This window comes from Fibroporia radiculosa (assembly GCF_000313525.1).
Source record: "Fibroporia radiculosa TFFH 294 genomic supercontigs, scaffold77501, whole genome shotgun sequence".
NCBI lineage: Eukaryota > Fungi > Basidiomycota > Agaricomycetes > Polyporales > Fibroporiaceae > Fibroporia > Fibroporia radiculosa.
Window position 1 is genome coordinate 134,217 of NW_012133519.1, and position 17,317 is coordinate 151,533.

The 17,317-nt window shown below is 49.9% G+C and overlaps 7 protein-coding genes across 7 annotated transcripts; 4 read left to right on the forward strand and 3 right to left on the reverse strand.

Moving 5' to 3' along the window:
- Positions 1–547: 547 nt before the first annotated feature.
- FIBRA_08315 (uncharacterized protein) lies at positions 548–778 on the forward strand (the record flags this gene model as incomplete). The annotated part of the gene is made up of 2 exons (XM_012329961.1): positions 548–653; positions 711–778. The coding sequence occupies 2 exons, from the start codon at positions 548–550 to the stop codon at positions 776–778; spliced, it is 174 nt and encodes a 57-aa protein (XP_012185351.1).
- A 419-nt stretch (positions 779–1,197) lies between these two features.
- Positions 1,198–1,480, forward strand: FIBRA_08316 (uncharacterized protein; the record flags this gene model as incomplete). The annotated part of the gene is made up of 2 exons (XM_012329962.1): positions 1,198–1,248; positions 1,301–1,480. The coding sequence occupies 2 exons, from the start codon at positions 1,198–1,200 to the stop codon at positions 1,478–1,480; spliced, it is 231 nt and encodes a 76-aa protein (XP_012185352.1).
- Positions 1,481–2,930: 1,450 nt separating this feature from the next.
- FIBRA_08317 (uncharacterized protein) lies at positions 2,931–4,894 on the reverse strand (the record flags this gene model as incomplete). Its single annotated transcript, XM_012329963.1, has 4 exons — positions 2,931–4,443; positions 4,497–4,557; positions 4,607–4,657; positions 4,714–4,894. 4 exons carry the CDS (start codon positions 4,892–4,894, stop codon positions 2,931–2,933), a joined length of 1,806 nt encoding a protein of 601 aa, XP_012185353.1.
- Positions 4,895–5,966: 1,072 nt separating this feature from the next.
- Positions 5,967–7,939, reverse strand: FIBRA_08318 (uncharacterized protein; the record flags this gene model as incomplete). Its single annotated transcript, XM_012329964.1, has 5 exons — positions 5,967–6,788; positions 6,855–6,956; positions 7,019–7,383; positions 7,438–7,667; positions 7,722–7,939. 5 exons carry the CDS (start codon positions 7,937–7,939, stop codon positions 5,967–5,969), a joined length of 1,737 nt encoding a protein of 578 aa, XP_012185354.1.
- Positions 7,940–8,837: 898 nt separating this feature from the next.
- On the forward strand, positions 8,838–12,366 carry FIBRA_08319 (uncharacterized protein; the record flags this gene model as incomplete). The annotated part of the gene is made up of 15 exons (XM_012329965.1): positions 8,838–8,926; positions 8,972–9,065; positions 9,113–9,502; positions 9,551–10,093; positions 10,148–10,377; positions 10,436–10,498; positions 10,555–10,579; positions 10,637–10,710; positions 10,757–10,779; positions 10,842–11,029; positions 11,100–11,205; positions 11,255–11,326; positions 11,387–11,548; positions 11,608–11,842; positions 11,898–12,366. The coding sequence occupies 15 exons, from the start codon at positions 8,838–8,840 to the stop codon at positions 12,364–12,366; spliced, it is 2,763 nt and encodes a 920-aa protein (XP_012185355.1).
- Positions 12,367–13,250: 884 nt separating this feature from the next.
- On the forward strand, positions 13,251–14,775 carry FIBRA_08320 (uncharacterized protein; the record flags this gene model as incomplete). The annotated part of the gene is made up of 4 exons (XM_012329966.1): positions 13,251–13,925; positions 13,994–14,112; positions 14,162–14,291; positions 14,359–14,775. The coding sequence occupies 4 exons, from the start codon at positions 13,251–13,253 to the stop codon at positions 14,773–14,775; spliced, it is 1,341 nt and encodes a 446-aa protein (XP_012185356.1).
- Positions 14,776–15,306: 531 nt separating this feature from the next.
- Positions 15,307–15,988, reverse strand: FIBRA_08321 (uncharacterized protein; the record flags this gene model as incomplete). Its single annotated transcript, XM_012329967.1, has 2 exons — positions 15,307–15,577; positions 15,627–15,988. The coding sequence occupies 2 exons, from the start codon at positions 15,986–15,988 to the stop codon at positions 15,307–15,309; spliced, it is 633 nt and encodes a 210-aa protein (XP_012185357.1).
- Positions 15,989–17,317: the final 1,329 nt, after the last annotated feature.

Here is a 17,317-nt window from a genome sequence, read left to right on the forward strand (position 1 = left end):
TTTCACGCACGTCGGGGCAGATTCGCTAGTGGAAGATAAAAGCATGATGGACATATCCGAGATCAAAGTTCGTTCCTGACATTTTCCTGCTGAGAAATGCAAACAAGATTCCAGATACGCTATGCCGCGTACGGACTCGTCTGTGAATCGAGGGGTCGTTCATTCTAAACAGGGGCCTGATATGCGCCACTCGTACCACCTTAGCCAAATCGGGCAAAGCAACTCTGGACTTGACGTCGCAAGTGAGTAGAAAGGAATCTGGTTCGATTCCAGATTCCGAAGGGACGTAGAGCAGATAGTTTGGTGCTCGCGACAAGACTCCATACGATCGCTTTCCAATGTAGGAAATTATAAATTGCCTTCACAAGTCTATAGTGCTGACTTGGCTTCCATTCAAAAACTTTAAGTAGATATCAATTAGTGTCGGGCGGCAGAAAGACCTCGCTGGTATTCGCACCCAGTCTCGTCTCATTCGTCTTGTTTCAATCTATTTCCCCGCCATGTCTTACAAACACAGTGTATTATTTGTACGTGTTGATACGGAGACATGTGTGAAACTCCCAAGGGGGCTATTGAGAAAGAGGCCGATGTGGATGGCCTCAGCAAAGTCATCGTTGCAGAAATAGCACTTCAAGTATATCTGTCTTCGGAAGGTATGTAGTATCAACTCCTGCTTTGACTTGATGTTGATGTTTTCTCGTGAACTACAGCTGAAGAGAAGTTTTCCGCTTGCAGGCTTGGGAGAGGCTCTTTCGGAAAAGTCAGAAGCAAAGAATAAGATTTTAGGAGCATGGCCGCCAAGTTGAGTTCTCCTGTAGAAGAGATATGGAATCATCTTCTAAGAATGGAGGATCGTCCTGATGCCTCTGGGTGTGCTTTCATCTACTTTCTCGTTCCTCGGGGACAACCTACTGGAGATATGCTGTCATATCAAGTATTTTGTGACAATGCCGCATTCTCACTCCCCCCTTTGTTCTTGCCCCGCCTTGCAGTCGAAATCATGGTGGGTGGGTGACAAACGAATATGTGAAGACGGAGACGAAAAAGTGTGTATGTCGAACATAATGCGCTTCTTTGTTTCATTGATTTTGCTATTTGGTTCAGCGAAATTCCTTAAATTTCACGACAGCACTCCCCAGCATTATATTGTGTTTAAGCTTTATAGAACATAGTGGAACCGGAGAGAAGCGAAGGAGGATGGCGAAAGTAGTCGACGATTCTAATCTCAACGATGACCATGATAAAGATGTATACTATCGCTCATAAGATCAATCAGCAATCCTGACATGTCGTTCTGTAGGAACTTGACCCGAAGGCCCGCTTTGTGGATGTCAGAGAGATGATCGACTGGACCAACGGCGATGGATCCCGCTTCAACTTGTCCCCGTATTTCCTGATTCGAGATGAGTACATCGGACTCATAAATCACCTGAAGTGGAAGAGAAGCATATTCTCCTATGGGGCAGCCGGGAATTGGTAGTTCTGTCAATTATGATTTGCAATCGATGGATAACCAGTCAGATCTTAATCATAGGAAAAGCCATCTACTTGTCTTGTGTGGCAACTTGTTGCCGGGAAACAACCATACATATTTGCAATATCATTCGGCCAACGTTACATGTTCCATGATTCTGGGGTTCACTGGATTCCAAATGATTACTTCGAATAAAGAAAGTTCCGACTTTGAAGAATGACGTCGGTAGCCTAAAGTCCCTTGCTTTATTTGATTTGAACGCTGCTCAACACCGCCGCTCAACAATTTGATGGCTTCAGGATGCTAGCAGTGTCATAGCCGAAGCAGGGGCGATACCACAAGTGGATCGAGCGAGGAACAGTGGAGACTCATATCATGAAGGCATGGTCGTGGCCTCAAACGTTTTACGCTCAGTAAGTAAACGCAGGGAACGGTTTGGAGGCTACCAACGGTTTTGCCAGTCGCTTTATGGTTGTTGAGTTTGGTTGGAAGACCCTATGTATCGATTTGGTAAAATTTGAAGAATGCGCAAGGACTCAATCTGTTCAAATTGACGCATCAAAGATTGAAACCTTGCTCAACGCGAAGATCAATAACTGCAGGGATAATTGGCCAGCTCTTCCCAACCTCTGATTGCCAGTGCATGACGGATGAATCGAATCATGCTCTGATGAATGTAGGTCCGATGATCGTGAAGGGTTATCTGGATCGCAACACTCTCTGTGGTTTACTGCTACTAAACATGATTGAAGCAGACTATTAGAGGAAGAAGAGCGTATGTTGGCTGGTAGCGTGAAAAAAGCATTGAATTATTTCCATTCAGGGAAAATGTAACCAGGTTGGTATCAGGGGGGAAAAAGCGGACCGGCACTGATACATCGTCCGCTCTCAAATGCTTGGCGAGTAACTTCTGCGAATCTTACACGTCTCGGCTTGAAACGATTTTTATTTCGGTGATGCTCACAATACATAGGCCGCGTTGGCACGTCTAGCCCTGTTCGCTACTGCCGAGCGCTTTAATCTCAGCCCAACGCTCGTTGGAATTGACTCGTTTGTTCTGGAAGTTCATGTCCATGCGAAATGCACGAGTGGCATCAAACTACGCATCTCGAACAATGTTTGTCTTTAAAGGTCATGAGTGACTCAAATATTTCTTGATCTCTCCCTGAACCGCATTATGAAGGCTGTCTTGTTTGTATGTAGGTCGATACCGGTTATACAGCCATGACAACACATCACAGTCATGCCTGATATATCTGAAGAGGGGGGATTGGTTATTCCATGCATTAACAGAGCCTATAGATATACCATAGATACGACGTGCAAGCGGGAGGGGGATGAGTGATGCGATGTGAGATGAGTGCAGGAAGAGAGCATTAAGTTCAGCATGATACTTTTGAGCAGACAGACTAGAAACCTCATGCCTCCACAACTGTGAAGGCTCACTTCTCTTCGTCTAGAAGCCCATGCCCCCCATGCCCCCCATTCCACCCATACCGCCCATGCCCGCACCGGCACCTGGCTTCTCCTTCTCCTCCGCTTCAACTACACAAGCCTCGCTTGTCGTGAGCAAACTCGCAACACCGGCCGCGTCGACAAGGGCAGTGCGCACGACTTTAAGCGGGTCGACGATACCAGCCTTGATCATGTCAACATACTCGCCCTTGCTTGCGTCGTATCCCCACGCGAACTTGTCCGGTGCGCCATAGTTAGCGACGAGCGTACCAACGATCACCGACGACTCCTCGCCAGCGTTCTTAAGGATCGTCCGCGCGGGGTACGTCAGCGCGCGCTTGATGATCGATACACCGAGGTCCTGGTCGAAGTTCGCAGTGGTGATCGGCTTCGCGTCCGGAGATGTCGACGACGACGCGGAGCTCGACGTGCCCGGCGCATTCGACGCGAGCGCAAGTGACGCCTTCAGCAGAGCAACACCACCTCCGGGCAAGATACCCTCTTCGACAGCAGCACGGGTCGCATTGAGAGCATCGTCGTAACGGTCCTTCTTCTCTCCGACCTCAACCTCACTGCTGCCACCGACCTTAATAACTGCAACACCACCGCTGAGCTTGGCAAGACGCTCCTGCAACTTCGTACGGTCGTACTCGCTCGTAGTCTTGTCAGCAACAAGACTTCTGATCTGCTCGCATCGCTGCTGGATGGCGTCCTTGGAACCCTCGCCATTCAGGAGGATGGTGTCCTCCTTGGTAATAGTAATAGAACCGGAGGAGCCAAGCATGTCGGCAGTCAAGTTCGCAAGCTTGATGTCGAGTTCGTCGGTGATAACGGTACCACCAGTGAGGATCGCAAGATCACCGAGGATAGACTTGCGGTTGTCACCAAACCCGGGCGCCTTGACAGCGCATACCTGGAGTTGTCCTCGGAGCTTGTTAAGAATGCAGGCAGCGAGGGCTTCCCCATCTACATCCTCCGCGATAATGACGAGAGGACGCCTTGCCTGAGCGGATGCTTCAAGCGCAGGAAGAATGTCTTGAATGGCACTGATCTTCTTCTCGGAAAGAAGGACCAAAGGCTTTTCAAACTCAACCTTCTGCGACTTGACGTCGGTGACGAAGTAGGGACTGATGAAACCACGGTCGAAGCGCATGCCCTCCGTGATCTCAATCTCGTCCTCAATCGTGCGACCCTCTTTCACGGTGATAACACCCTCCTTGCCGACTTTCTCCATAGCCTGGGCAATAAGGTTGCCGACGTGGACATCACCATTTGCAGAGATCGTAGCGACCTGAGCAATCTCAGCGGTAGTCGTGATGGTCTTCGTATGCGAGGCAAGGAACTCGACTACGCGGTCAACCGCAGCCTGAGAACCGCGGCGAAGATCCATGGGATTACAACCAGCTGCGACGTTCTTGACACCCTCAGAGTAGATGGCCCGCGCAAGAACGGTAGCGGTGGTAGTACCATCACCAGCAATCTCATTAGTCTTCTGAGCAACATCCTGGACCAATCTGAACGAATGGTCAGTCATGACCAAATGAAATACTGTCAACGTATCACTGACCGAGCACCAAGGTTTTCAAACTTGTCCTGTAGGGATATTGACTTTGCGACAGTGACCCCGTCTGAAAAAAATCTGAGGAAAGACTACAGAGAATTAACAACTATATATACCTTTCGTGATCTTCGGACCACCGAAGGACTGCTCGATGATCACATTCCGTCCTGAACAAAGAATAATCAGGCATACGATCTATCCCGCGCACATATAACTGGCTTACCCTTAGGACCAAGGGTCACGCTGACAGCGTCGGCGAGGATGTCAACACCCTTCAGAATGCTGGCACGACCCTCGTTGGAAAACTTGAGCTCCTTGTGCGCGCCGCGCGCGAGCGAAGGCCTCGCAGCCTTGACGGCAGCACGGCGGAGAGCAGCAGAAGACGACTGAGAGAGGTGGTGCATGGTGAAAGAAATGTCGGCGAACGTCGATGGTAACAGCGCAAGGAGGAGAAAGCGGACAGCAGACCTTATGAACAATTTGACGTGGAACACTCTCGAATCACGCCGTAACGGCCGTCACATCATCACGTCACTTCCCAGGTCACAGCCGCGTTTCGCCGCTTGGCGCCTTCCCATTGGTCGACATCCCCGCCAGCTCGCCGCCTTACGGCGACCGCGATGCAGCGAGTCAATGGGAGAAATGTGCGTTACCTCAGGCTAGGCGGCTCATTTGCATAAGACTGTCCGTGGACTCATTCTCTTTCAGTGCTCGACGGCATGTGAGGGGGAGCACTCGGACCACTGAAGAATCTATATCAGAAACAACGTTCAATAGTCATTGGAATCCTGACTCAGATACGACGGTCGAGGATACTTTGGCCGCAGAATATGCCATAAATGGCAAGTAAGCAGCCTAATTTAGATAACGATACGAACGCGACGGACAGTGTCCACGTACTACTAGCTGGTAAGACGATTTTCTTCATCTTGTGTACGCCATGAGGAATTTGCTAGTATTTTGTGCCTTCAGGAGAGTAATTTATTCTAAGTACAGTAAACTCAACAATGAGACAAGGCTTGGAGAAAGTATCAAGCGTAGAAATTTGTATCACTCAAAGTCCAAAGAGCACAGACCTAGAGTTACGGTATTGGAGCAGAAGTGATAACGAGCACCATGCTTTCCCCGTTCCTCAGATGTGCCAGTTAAGTCTCCCTGAACCTCCAAATCTCTATCGTCCCTAGACTGGCCGGGGTTGCAGAGCTCGGCGTATTTACTTGACCTGTGTATCTCTGAGCTCTGCATATTGTAACCTTGGGAAGTCAAACTATATGTTGCTCTGGTTCAAGTGGTAGTGCTTTCTAGTATGCCATGAGAAGCGCATGTCCGAATAACGCGCCGCCGCCCGCATGTCTCAGTCTACTGCACGATCGTTCACAAAGTAAAACAACGTCTCGCCTCTATCGTGTACACAGATATCATGAAACAAAGGGTAGTAGGGTAGATATACACTCATAATAAACACCCCCTAAAATCTTACACGTCCAGCACCGGCTCGCACGACACGACATAGCTAGGCGTCTTCTCCTCTACATCCATTATCTTCTCGTCTTCAACGCTGCTAGCCGCATCCTCCTGGGTCTCCTCTACAAGACGCGACGCCGCAAATTCGCGCGCGAGCTGCTCGCGAGGCATGCTCGGGTCGATGTTGGATAGAGGGCGAATCTTACACAATACGACATACAACACGCCAGCAACGACGGCACTGAGGTACCAGCCTATCGAGTCCAGCCGCGTCGCTGCCAGAGGGACCTTGACGCCAAATGTCCCGACGAAGCCGGTGAAAGGGATGATCATGCCGCAGAAATACGCGAAGAATGCGTTCAAGTTGAAGCCGTGGAAGTACATGTATGTCGCGCCGGGCTTTGAGCTGTACGCGTCCATAATCTTGATGTTGCCCTTGCGCACGATCCAGTAGTCTGTAATCATGATGGCCGCGGTGGGACCCATGAAGATACCGTACCCATCGAGGAACGCGAGGAAACCATCTACCGACTCAAGGATCTTCCACGGTTGCAGAGGGAGCGCGAGGAGCGCGCAGAACCACATCCCGCGCGGGATGTTAAAGTACGTAGGTACGAGCGCAGTGATATCGCTGGCGAAGGGGAGCAAGTTCGCGCCAATGATAGCGCCGAAGTTGAATAGTCCAGAGCAGAACGCGAGCAGGAAAACGAAGAAGCGTATCGGGCCATTCCAAGAGTGTTCGAGCATCGCATCGTAGACGTCCCATTGATTCCAGATCGTCACCCCCCAGGCTTTCTGAAGCGCAGCAGTGCCAAAGATACCGATCATTCCACCCTGTTTGCGACGGGAGAAAAGTGAGAATCCGGGACAGCGGCGCAAGCTAATCACGCAGTAACTCACAATGGCAGCGGGGAACGGCACGAATATAATATGCGTCCAAAGTACCGCGTCGGGATTCTGTGCATATCTCGAGAAATCAGGCATGTTCGCGATAAATGTCGACTACCCGAAGTCAAACTCGCTGGTTAGCAGCAGATTCTAGTGTGCGAGCAAAAATGACATACCCAGTTACCCATGCAGGAGTTAATGGAGCTGACCCATAGCCACGCGAGTGCGGAACCCCGGGGGAGAGCAGTCGTTCCGGCCAACGCTGCAGTTGAGCCCAATTCGCCTTTGCTCTGAACAAGGCAGTAGATGAGAAGGGCGAAGACGGACGGCGGAAGAGTCCACGCTTTGAACGTGTACAACCATCGCAAATTTGTCGGCCTCATCGAACAGAAGGGCAACTCAAGGGCCCAAAAGATGACAAAACCGATGAATTGCTGAACAGTGGTGCCCAAGGACTCAGGGAACTGCACGGGAAGATTGTTCCATTTCTTGCCAACGACGCAGTTGAGCATGGTGGAGATATAGTTGCCACCCTGGAAGGCTGCGATACGGTAAGGCAACGACCAACTTGATTTCAACAGCAGAAGGAACTTACAGAGGACAGACACCCACACACAAGCACATATTCCACGGGCGAGAACGGGCCAGTAGTGTCCGTACATCCCGAAGCAGGTACGAAGGATGACCGGATAGCCGACATGATAGTTAGCGGCTGCGCGAGAGTTGAAAGCCATGCAAGCTCCGGAGACGAAAGCAGCGATCCAGACAGCGATGGTTGCCTGCCACCACGAAAGGCCGGCACCAACCAAACTCGAGCCCAATGTCCTTATAAAAACGCCAAGTAAGTGTGCAATTCATGGAATGTTTAGAGAAACGTACCAGTTTCCAAAGCCTATTCCAAACCAGAAGAGGCAGAAGTTGTACCATCGCCAGTTGATCATGTGCGGCGGGGAAGGTTTGAGGTCCTCGTTCGTCCATGAGTGCAGCCGATGAGCGTTTCCCTCCGTGTGGATGTACTGGATGAAAGCCTCCTTAGAGTCGAATGCCCCTCGAAGCCTGCGAGCCCAGTTACGGACAGGTTGGACGACTTTTGACATCGTGTTGGTTGACAGAACACGAAGCGGAAACGAAGGGGGTAGCGGCTGAAAGACGAGCGGCGAGTCAGATTGACCTTTCCCCGCCTCAATTTAAGGCCCAGTCGGTGACTCTGCAGTACGGCACAGGAACGCGAACGGCTATCCACCACTCCAAGCTCGAATGATAACGGGGTGTCGATAAGAAGATCCACGTCTGGAGATCGCAAGGCAAATTAGAGGTGCCTGTACGACCATGATACGACGGCCTTATCGAGCCGACAAGCCCCTGTGGGGGCGATTTCACCAGTCAGCATCTTCAAGCATAGGCACCCGTAGCCATGGTAAGCCGATAGGTAGAGCGTTGCATGAAAGCTTTGTACTTAGTTCCAGCGCTCCAGCCACCAGCGGGTGACAAGTGATCGACTCAGAGCTAAAACCGGGCCCGATAAGGACAGTACCTAACTATTCCATCAATCAAATAAGATAAGTTTTACAATGGTAGCAGATAAGTGCCTACGTGCTGTACAGCAACGATGTCTGTAGTCCAATAATACCTTGGAAGTTGTGCTTGTCTGTTAAACGCTTTGGCTATCGCGAAGGCACATCGACGCGCCCAGGTCGTTGCAGGACTTGACGGAGACCAAGTACCGATGCAACTTTGCGACACTGCAACGCCGATTGAGGATTTCAACTGAAATGACGAGGAAACGGGTATCGGGCACGTGCCAAGCCTGACTTCCATCGTCCTACGTAGACGCCGAGGGTGCAGTGCAACTCATCTTTCTCTCCTTCGACAACGGCTTGTGCAACTGACCGCTCAACGAAGCATAACGGCACCCTACCCTCACTTTACTACATATAAACCGAAATTGACATCTTGTCAGGTTTTGTTGTGTTTGTGTACAAACTCTAACCGGACATGGACGCGATCGTGCCACCAGAGGTCACTGCAGAGCTTACGCAGATTTTATCAAATCTCGTCCTCGGAGATAACCAGATTCGATCCAAGTAAGTCGGTTCATTATGAATGCAGGATTGCTGATGTCCCTGCAGTGCGGAAAAAGCAGTGAACGACCGTCTCTCGCAGGCGCCGGAACTGTACATCCTTGCGCTTGCTCAGTCTTCGATAAATGCAGATACTGAAGTGGTGAGCATCTTTAATACGTGGTATGAATCTGATCTCAATATGCGTAGATGCGGTCTTTCTCCCTCGTTCTTCTCCGACGTCTTCTCTTCCGTCCGTCTCCCACCACCCGACTGTCTCTTTACGACCACCTTTCTGCGCAAAGCGTCAGCACTCTAGAACGCATTCTCTTACATTCTTTGCTACACGAATCATCATCTATGGTGCGAAGAAAGACGGTAGATACCGTTGCAGATCTCGCAAATAATTCGATGGCACGCGGCAGACCGTGGCACGCGCTGCAGGCACAATCGTTCAGCATGGCCGAGAATACAGACGCTAGCACTCGGGAATCTGCGTTCAGAGTTTTCTCCGGAACGCCTAACATTATCATGGATTTGCAAACGGAAGCCATACTAGCGGTTCTACACAAAGGTTTACAGGACCCGGAGAGTATCGACGTAAGTGTTTTCTTATATCCGCGATCGACCTTGCTCACTATAGCTCAGGTTCGGCTGGCCGCTTTAAGAGCATCCGTAGTTTATTTATCTGCCTCCGACGTGCCACAGCAGGCTCAATCGCTTTCGCTGATGTACCCCATGCTGAACACGCTGCCAACGCTCCCTCATGCTAACTTGCCTTCTTTCATCTCTACACTGACGCCGTTAGCATCCAGCAACCCAAGCTTGTTCGAGCCACATCTCCCTGCGCTGTTGGCATTCCTTCCCGCTCTGATCCTTCCCGCAGTAGATGCCGGTCCGACTCCCACCGTCGCGCATCCAAATCCTGGTGCAGGCGGAAGTAGCTTCGTGTTCCCCCCGCCATCACAAAATGGGAATGGAAAGGGTAAAGCTGCGGCGGAGGAGCGACCAGGAGATGACGAGGAAGAAGAAGTGCGCAAGGCTGCGCTGGAGTTCATGATCAGTTTGAGCGAGGCGCGCCCGAATATGGTTAAGCGCGTAGATGGCTGGACGGGTGTCGTGGTACGTGGATGTCTGGAGGGCATGGGCGAAATTCCAGAGGATGAGACGGATATCTGGCTTGAAGCCGAGGTACGCCCGTATTTAAAATAAGTATGAGTCTTGGCTGAAGAAGACTTCTGGCAGCCTGGGGAAGATCCAACCGATGACACGTATCCGCACGTGTACGAGCAATCGATCGACAGGCTCGCTTGTGCACTGGGTGGAAAGGCGGTACTGCCACCTGCGTTCCAGTATATCCCTGCAATGCTTGCGAGCCATGACTGGAGGTTGCGCCATGCAGGGCTCATGGCGATTGCAGCTATTGCAGAGGGTACAAATAAAGTCATGCAGCACGAGCTGGGGAAGATTATCGAGTAAGTCGACATTCTTCTCAGTGCTGCGTAGTTGAACTCAAGCATTCGAATTCCATAGCCTGGTCACACCAATGTTCTCAGATCCACATCCTCGTGTTCGATATGCAGCGTGTCAATGCATGTAAGTGACATTTTGATTTTGAAAGTGGGGAGTTTTATATTGATTGTGGTTGTCAGCGGTCAATTATGTACTGATCTTGAGGTATGGAGTCCTGTGATTTTTCGTCGACAACTATACCCACGGACGTTTCAAATGTAGGAAGTTATACAAGAACAATTTCATCAGCAGATTTTCGCTGCCCTCATCCCTACCTTGGAAGCTCCGGAGTCTCGGTATGCAAATGTTTCCCTGGACTCCACTATTCCAATTTACTCATAGAAAACCTACTGCTGCTCATCATGGTGGGAACGGTGACAACGCACGGTGTCACGCGTTTTCAGAGTGCACTCGCATGCTGCTGCAGCGTTGATAAACTTCTGTGAGGGCGTCGAACGTGAAACGCTTTTGCCTTATCTCGACCCTATCGTTGAGCGCTTGCTTAAGTTGCTCAACCCGGGAACCGTGGATAAACCTCCAAAGAGGTACGTTCAGGAGCAAGTCATTACCTCTTTGGCTATGGTCGCGGATGCAAGTGAAGTCACATTTGCTAAGGTCAGTCCGGGTTTGAAAGCATAAGATCACATATTTACGCGCCATGTTCTTGGCTAACGTGTTGGTTAAGCATTATTCATCTATTATGCCGCTATTACTGAATGTTCTCCGAAATGCAAATGGCCCGGAATACCGCCAGCTGCGTGTGAAGGCAATGGAGTGTGCTGGTCTGATAGGTGTGTAGCTTTCCTAATATACTTTGCGCTCGCGCTGAACATTTAGTAGCCATTGCCGTTGGACGAGACATTTTCCGACCAGACGCGAGTACCTTTGTAGAGCTTCTCATGCGAATTCAAAGTACGTTGTTTGGTAGATTTCATCTTTGGATGCACTGACCCTGACCCCATTGTTTCTCAGATGGCCCTCCGGATCCAAATGATACAATGCTAAGTCATTATCTCATGTCAACTTGGGCGAAGGTGTGCCAGGCGATGGGTCCCGAATTCGAACCGTATCTACCTGTTGTTATGCCTCCTTTGTTATTGGCTGCAAGCGCAAAGGCTGACGTTTCAATCTACGGTCAGAACTTGGCGGTTGCTCTTTTCATGCTTTATTCCTTGTCTCATTCGAAATTGCAGATGACGATGGTGAGCCAGACGATAAAGATGGATGGGAGACCATTAGCATGGATGGACAGCAAGTTGGTATCAAGACATCTGGCCTCGAAGAGAAATGTCAAGCGTTTGAGACGCTGGTCATATACTGCTCCACTCTCGGTGTCCGTTTCGTGCCTTACCTCACGCAAAGTCTCGAACTCGTCCTTCCGTGTTTGCGATTCTTCTTTCACGAAGGCGTTCGAGAAGCATGCGCCATGTACGATCGCTCATCTGCGCTGCCTTGTCTAAGATCATTGATTTTATACCTCTAGGCTGACCCCAATGCTCATCTCATGTGGAAAAGGGAGCGGAACATTGACCAATCAGATGGTGTCCGCAACATTTTCGCAACTGGTGAACTGCATCGCGGGCGAGACAGACTCGTCATTCCTCGCATCTTTATATAAATGCTTCTGTGATTGCATGCGGCTGTTGGGCGGGCCCCAGGCGCTGACACAGGAGATTCACGATGGAGCCATCGAGGCTACCAAACGCCAACTACAGGGTCTAGCGGACAAGCGAAAAGCGCGCGCAGCGCGGCCAGCAGTGGAGCTTGCGGACGACAAGGATGATCTGATGTTGCTGGAGGAAATGGAGGACTTTGCGCTGGAAGACATGGCACGGATGTTGATGGCATTCGACTCAAATCATCCCTTGCTCATGGCCATTTCCAGCGTACGGGATTTGGGCTTGCATCTTGGGCAATGGGACAGCGAGGATGAAGATGGAACCGAAGGGTAGGGCCACTGCATTGATGCTTAGGAGCTTCGTTTTACCTTCTTGATGCCAGGATATGTACTCTAATGGCGTGCTACTTGATAGAGAGTATGAATGTCGTATAACTTTGTGTAGTACGTACTTGTCGGAACGGAAGAAATCACAATCAAGCTGTAATCCTTTATCCGTGTCTAATCCGTATATCAATTGTGCGAAGAAACTACAATGAACAGCTGCAATTTATTATTACTTCTTACTATACTTTAATTTTGGAGGATTGGCCTGCATTGGCAAAAGGAAAATTATTAGTCAAGGTTAAGCGAAGACAGCCTAGGAATCGAACACTTGAAGTTGATAACGCTGGAATCAGGATGTACATTTATTGTAAACCCTGTCTCCTGCGCCATCATGCATATAATCTCAATTTTTGCTCAGAAGACCTCTACTGCAGTAACTGCCCACGTTTTCTCCGTGATTTCGATTTCTTTCATGTGGAACCAGCCTTTAGAGATCACGCTATGCCAACTGATCCGCCAACTACATGGTCAGTGAAACGCACAGTGACTCGCAAACTCTTCATTCTGCACTCCTGCGACTGGATTCATGAGTAGGCGATATTGGTGAGGAACTTAGCAGCTCTGTAGTGAGGCGTGCTAAATGCTATCCCTGAATCCTCAACCATAAGGGTAAAGATTAACTGCGCATCGTCGATAGGCCTGAGAATAACTTTGATGCCTCAGCTTTCTCACTCACTACAAGTGTGATTGGAGATCACCTGGTCGATAATTCGCCCGGTGACAGAAAATTCAAACGCCTCATAGGGCCCGGCTCATTTGTTCTTCCACTGTTTAAGTATCATGACTTCGCTATACGCTGCTGCTTAGCCTATATCATCTTTCAAGGTTGGAATGTCACGTAAAGCTCCGCTGCAGCTGCATGTCCTCATCGTTGGCTGCGGTCTGGGAGGCGTTGCAGCGGCTCACTGCCTTGCGCAGGCAGGCCATCAAATCACCATCCTCGAGACTGCATCTGCAATCAGTGAAGTGGGCGCTGGCATCCAGGTATCTCCTAATATCACTCGTCTCCTCGAACGATGGGGTTTGGGCGATGCTCTCGCTAGAATAGTCGTCGAACCACAAGCCATCGTTCTCCGCCGATATTGTACTGGCGAACGCATTGGATACACACGAGTAGGACGGTTTGCCAATGCGTCTAGCGGGCCGTACTACCACATCCACCGTGCGGATCTGCACAAACTATTGTACGATTTGGTTGCCCCATATGTTACACTGCGTTTGAATTCAACAGTAGTCGGTATCGACCCGGGTCGACCGTCCGTGCAACTAGCATCAGGCGAGACCATCGAAGGCGACTTGATCATTGGCGCGGACGGTATCAAGAGCTTTGTTCAGCAAGTCGTGCTCGGGCAGAGTAATCTCGCGCAGGGGACGGGAGATGCAGTATACCGGGCAATGATCCCTACTGACCTGATGCTGGCGGACCCCGAGTTGCGATCGTTCGTCGAGACGCCAGAGATGACCATCTGGATGGGGCCAAGGCGACATATGGTAGGCTATAACATTGTGTGTGGTCTACATTTTCACATGTCCTGTCAAAAATTCGGTCCCCTCATCATTTTTTGCATCTACAGCGCGGAGGCAAGCTGTACAACCTTGGCTTGGCGCACCCGGACGATGGCTCGGTCGAATCATGGACTCTGGAGGGAAGTGCTGACAAGATGCGCACCGAATTTTCCGACTTCGAGCCTCGGTACGCGATGCTGTCATAGTCTGAGTTCATTTTGCTGAACTACCCGCAGTGTGAGGAAGATATTGTCTCACGTACAGTCAACGCTCAAGTGGCGTCTGATGGATCGACAGCCCCTTCCCACCTGGAATCACTCGTCGGGCCGTGTGACATTACTGGGAGACGCATGCCATCCCATGCTTGTAAGCTTTTTCATCCAAACCCTTCGTTTCGGCACTCAGTTTCCCTGTATTGTTTGCATTGTGTTAGCCGTATCGCGCGCAAGGTGCCGCCATGGCTATCGAAGATGCTGCGGTCCTGGGGAATCTCCTGTCGCGCATTTCGTCAATTTTACAATTGCCGGCTCTTCTCCAGGCATACGAGTCACTCAGGCTTCCGCGCACGGCCGATACCCAGGCGGCATCGCGCCTGAATCAACACGTTTTCCATATGTCCGACGGTCCCCAGCAGGAAGCGCGGGATGCCGGAATGCGCGAGGCCATGACGAAGGAACTAGAGAAAGTGCAAGGCAACGCCGAGACGGAAACTTTCACAGGCAACCCGAACCAGTGGGCGGATAAGAAAAAGACGGATGCACAGTTTCTGTACGACGCGGATGAGGCGGTAGACGAATGGTGGCGGGAGAAAGGCGAGCGCCTCATAGGGTGCGGTATGAGTCGGCTGTGAACTTGCGAGGGGTTGGTCGCACACAGACGTACGCTCAAGGCAACGTCGCATCTTCGTTCTTGACGGATAAAAGTGATCAAATATAAACATTGTGACGACTGTCGGTTGTAAACTTGCAAAGAGTTGATTATACACGAACGTCCCAAGGCAATGCGTTTCGCACCCTTCGTTATTGACAGATAAAAGCGATTAAATTATAAGTATTATGACAACTGGCGACAAGCATGTGGTATAGTTGGTTATCATACTCAACGCTAGCTCGACCTCTTGGGCTTGCTTATTCGGAAGAAAGTCAATCAGCTCTTTCATCAATGACGGGGCATCACGGAACAGTTTTTCAGTGCTCCGCACGATTTCGCCTTGTGCACACCCGGCGGACAAGAATGCGATTGCCCAGTGCTCGAGCTCTCGCACGTCCTAATTAGAAGCCATGTCTGCTTTCGGGTTCAAAGTTTCCAGAAACTTGCGATATCTGTCAGGCTCGTCTGCATACCGTGTCTTGACCCTCTGGATGTACATCATGGCGGGTTCTTAATTGACATCGTGCGAAGGCTGACGCATCGGTACTTCAATGTGCGAAGTGGGGAGTCTGGGACTATTTGGCCCTTGCGAGAACGATCCATGAGTGAGCCGCGTAGTCGTCCCCGCTGGGGTAGTGACCGTGATGACATTCGAGTCGAGAGAGTCTGTGTTGCAGTCGATGCGATAACCTGCGGGAAGGAACGTGTTGAAACCTTGGATCAGGCTAGGGTGGCCATGAAATAAGCTTGACACGCGATCAATGACACCAGGAGTGTCGATGCTGTACGAGAATGAGCATACGTTGTGAGTTATACGGGTTGAGGGCGTACATTTGGCTCCTAAAATCCTTCATGATGTCGAGAAACTTGTTATACAGATCCGGTCTGTCCTGAAACTTCAACTTGATCGAGTCGAGATATTCAAGGGCGTCTGTTATCTTCAATGGTCTTTCAGTCGCTGGTTGATGTGCATCTAAATGTGTGGCAGCAGCCAGGCCTGATGAAAGGACGTTGCAACTAGGATTGGGAATGTCGCGAGAGAGTTGGAGTTCAGATGTAGTCGAAGAAGTCTCCTGTGCGGTTGTGAGGGAAGATACAGACTCTGCGGCTGTAAGTGCAGATTGGATGCCCTCGGACTCGCCCTCCACGCCTCCCGAGCTCGCAGGAGGGTTTGAAGGCTCACTGCCGAGCATGACTAATAGACTGCTCAGACTAGTTTGCATTCTAAACAAAAACAATTTCTGTAATGCACAAATGTGAATCCGAGGGCAACTTACAAGTAACAAAGGCTTAGATTGCTTTGGCTCTGTTGAAGCTGCAGTATGTCAGCGCACGCTGATAGTACAGGTCAGTATAACAATACGTAAGTAATAATGAGAACGGCGGCATACCTTAGTTGTGGGGGGAATACAGCGACTGGGGGGCACAGCAGTATCGCTACGCAGTATATAACGAGACATGCACGTGTAGGAAACAGAGTTTTGATACGTAGAAAACAAGGTTTAAGTAAATGGGTGTCCGGAGCGATGCAAAAGATCAACGCTCCTCCTCAGAGCGAAGGGATAAAAGAATGGAAAAAGAAAAAGGAGCGGAAAAATAAAATAAAACTATATCACAGACTGGGTCAAGACATGTCTTCAATCTTAGACTCCTCCTCAACCACGGATTTCTCCTCCTCGGATGGAATGTCACGCAGGCCCATGAGCATACGAAACTTCAGAAATGAACCACGGTCGAGGGCTTTTGTAAAAGTGTCAGCCACATTGTCTTTGGTATTAACATACGAAATAGCCAGCTGCTTTGTGTCAACATACTCACAGATAAGATGATGGCATACATCGACATGTTTGACACAAGAATGAAAGGTTGGGTCATGCAAGAGATGAATACCACCAGTACTGAGGAAGGTGAAGGTGTAGGAGAAGTGTACACAACCAAATAGCCTCTTTCATGGCTTCTGATGTGACCACATATTCAGACTCAGTGGAAGACAAGGGAATGGTGGATTGTTTTCATGCAGACCAGCAGATCAGACCAGAACTGAAAGAGAAGCAGTAACTGGACACAGAATGATGAGTATCCACACAGGCAGCATAGCTAGCATCAACAAAACCAGAAAGTGAGGCCATGGAATCGCCACCAAGAACAAGAGAGTAAAGACAAGTGCCCTTGAGATACCAGACAACATGCTTAGCAGCTTCCCAGTGCACAAGCCCAAAAGAGTCAAGGAATTGGCTAAGTTGTTGTACAGCAAAGGAGATGTCAGGATGAGTACTGTTAAGGGACCTAATGACTGAGGATCAGGAGTTCAACTGTTTAACTGTTACTAGGACTTATACATGCTATAGTCCTACACTAATACTTAGGGTTGCAAACTGAGCCACTACAACTGGTAGCGGTTTGAGAATGTATACTGGTTGAAGCTGAGCTTCAGACTGAAACTAGGACTTGAATAGACAATCAAGTCTATTGCTAGAGAACTGTCCCTATGAAGTGTATGTAGGGAACAAGAGGACAAAACT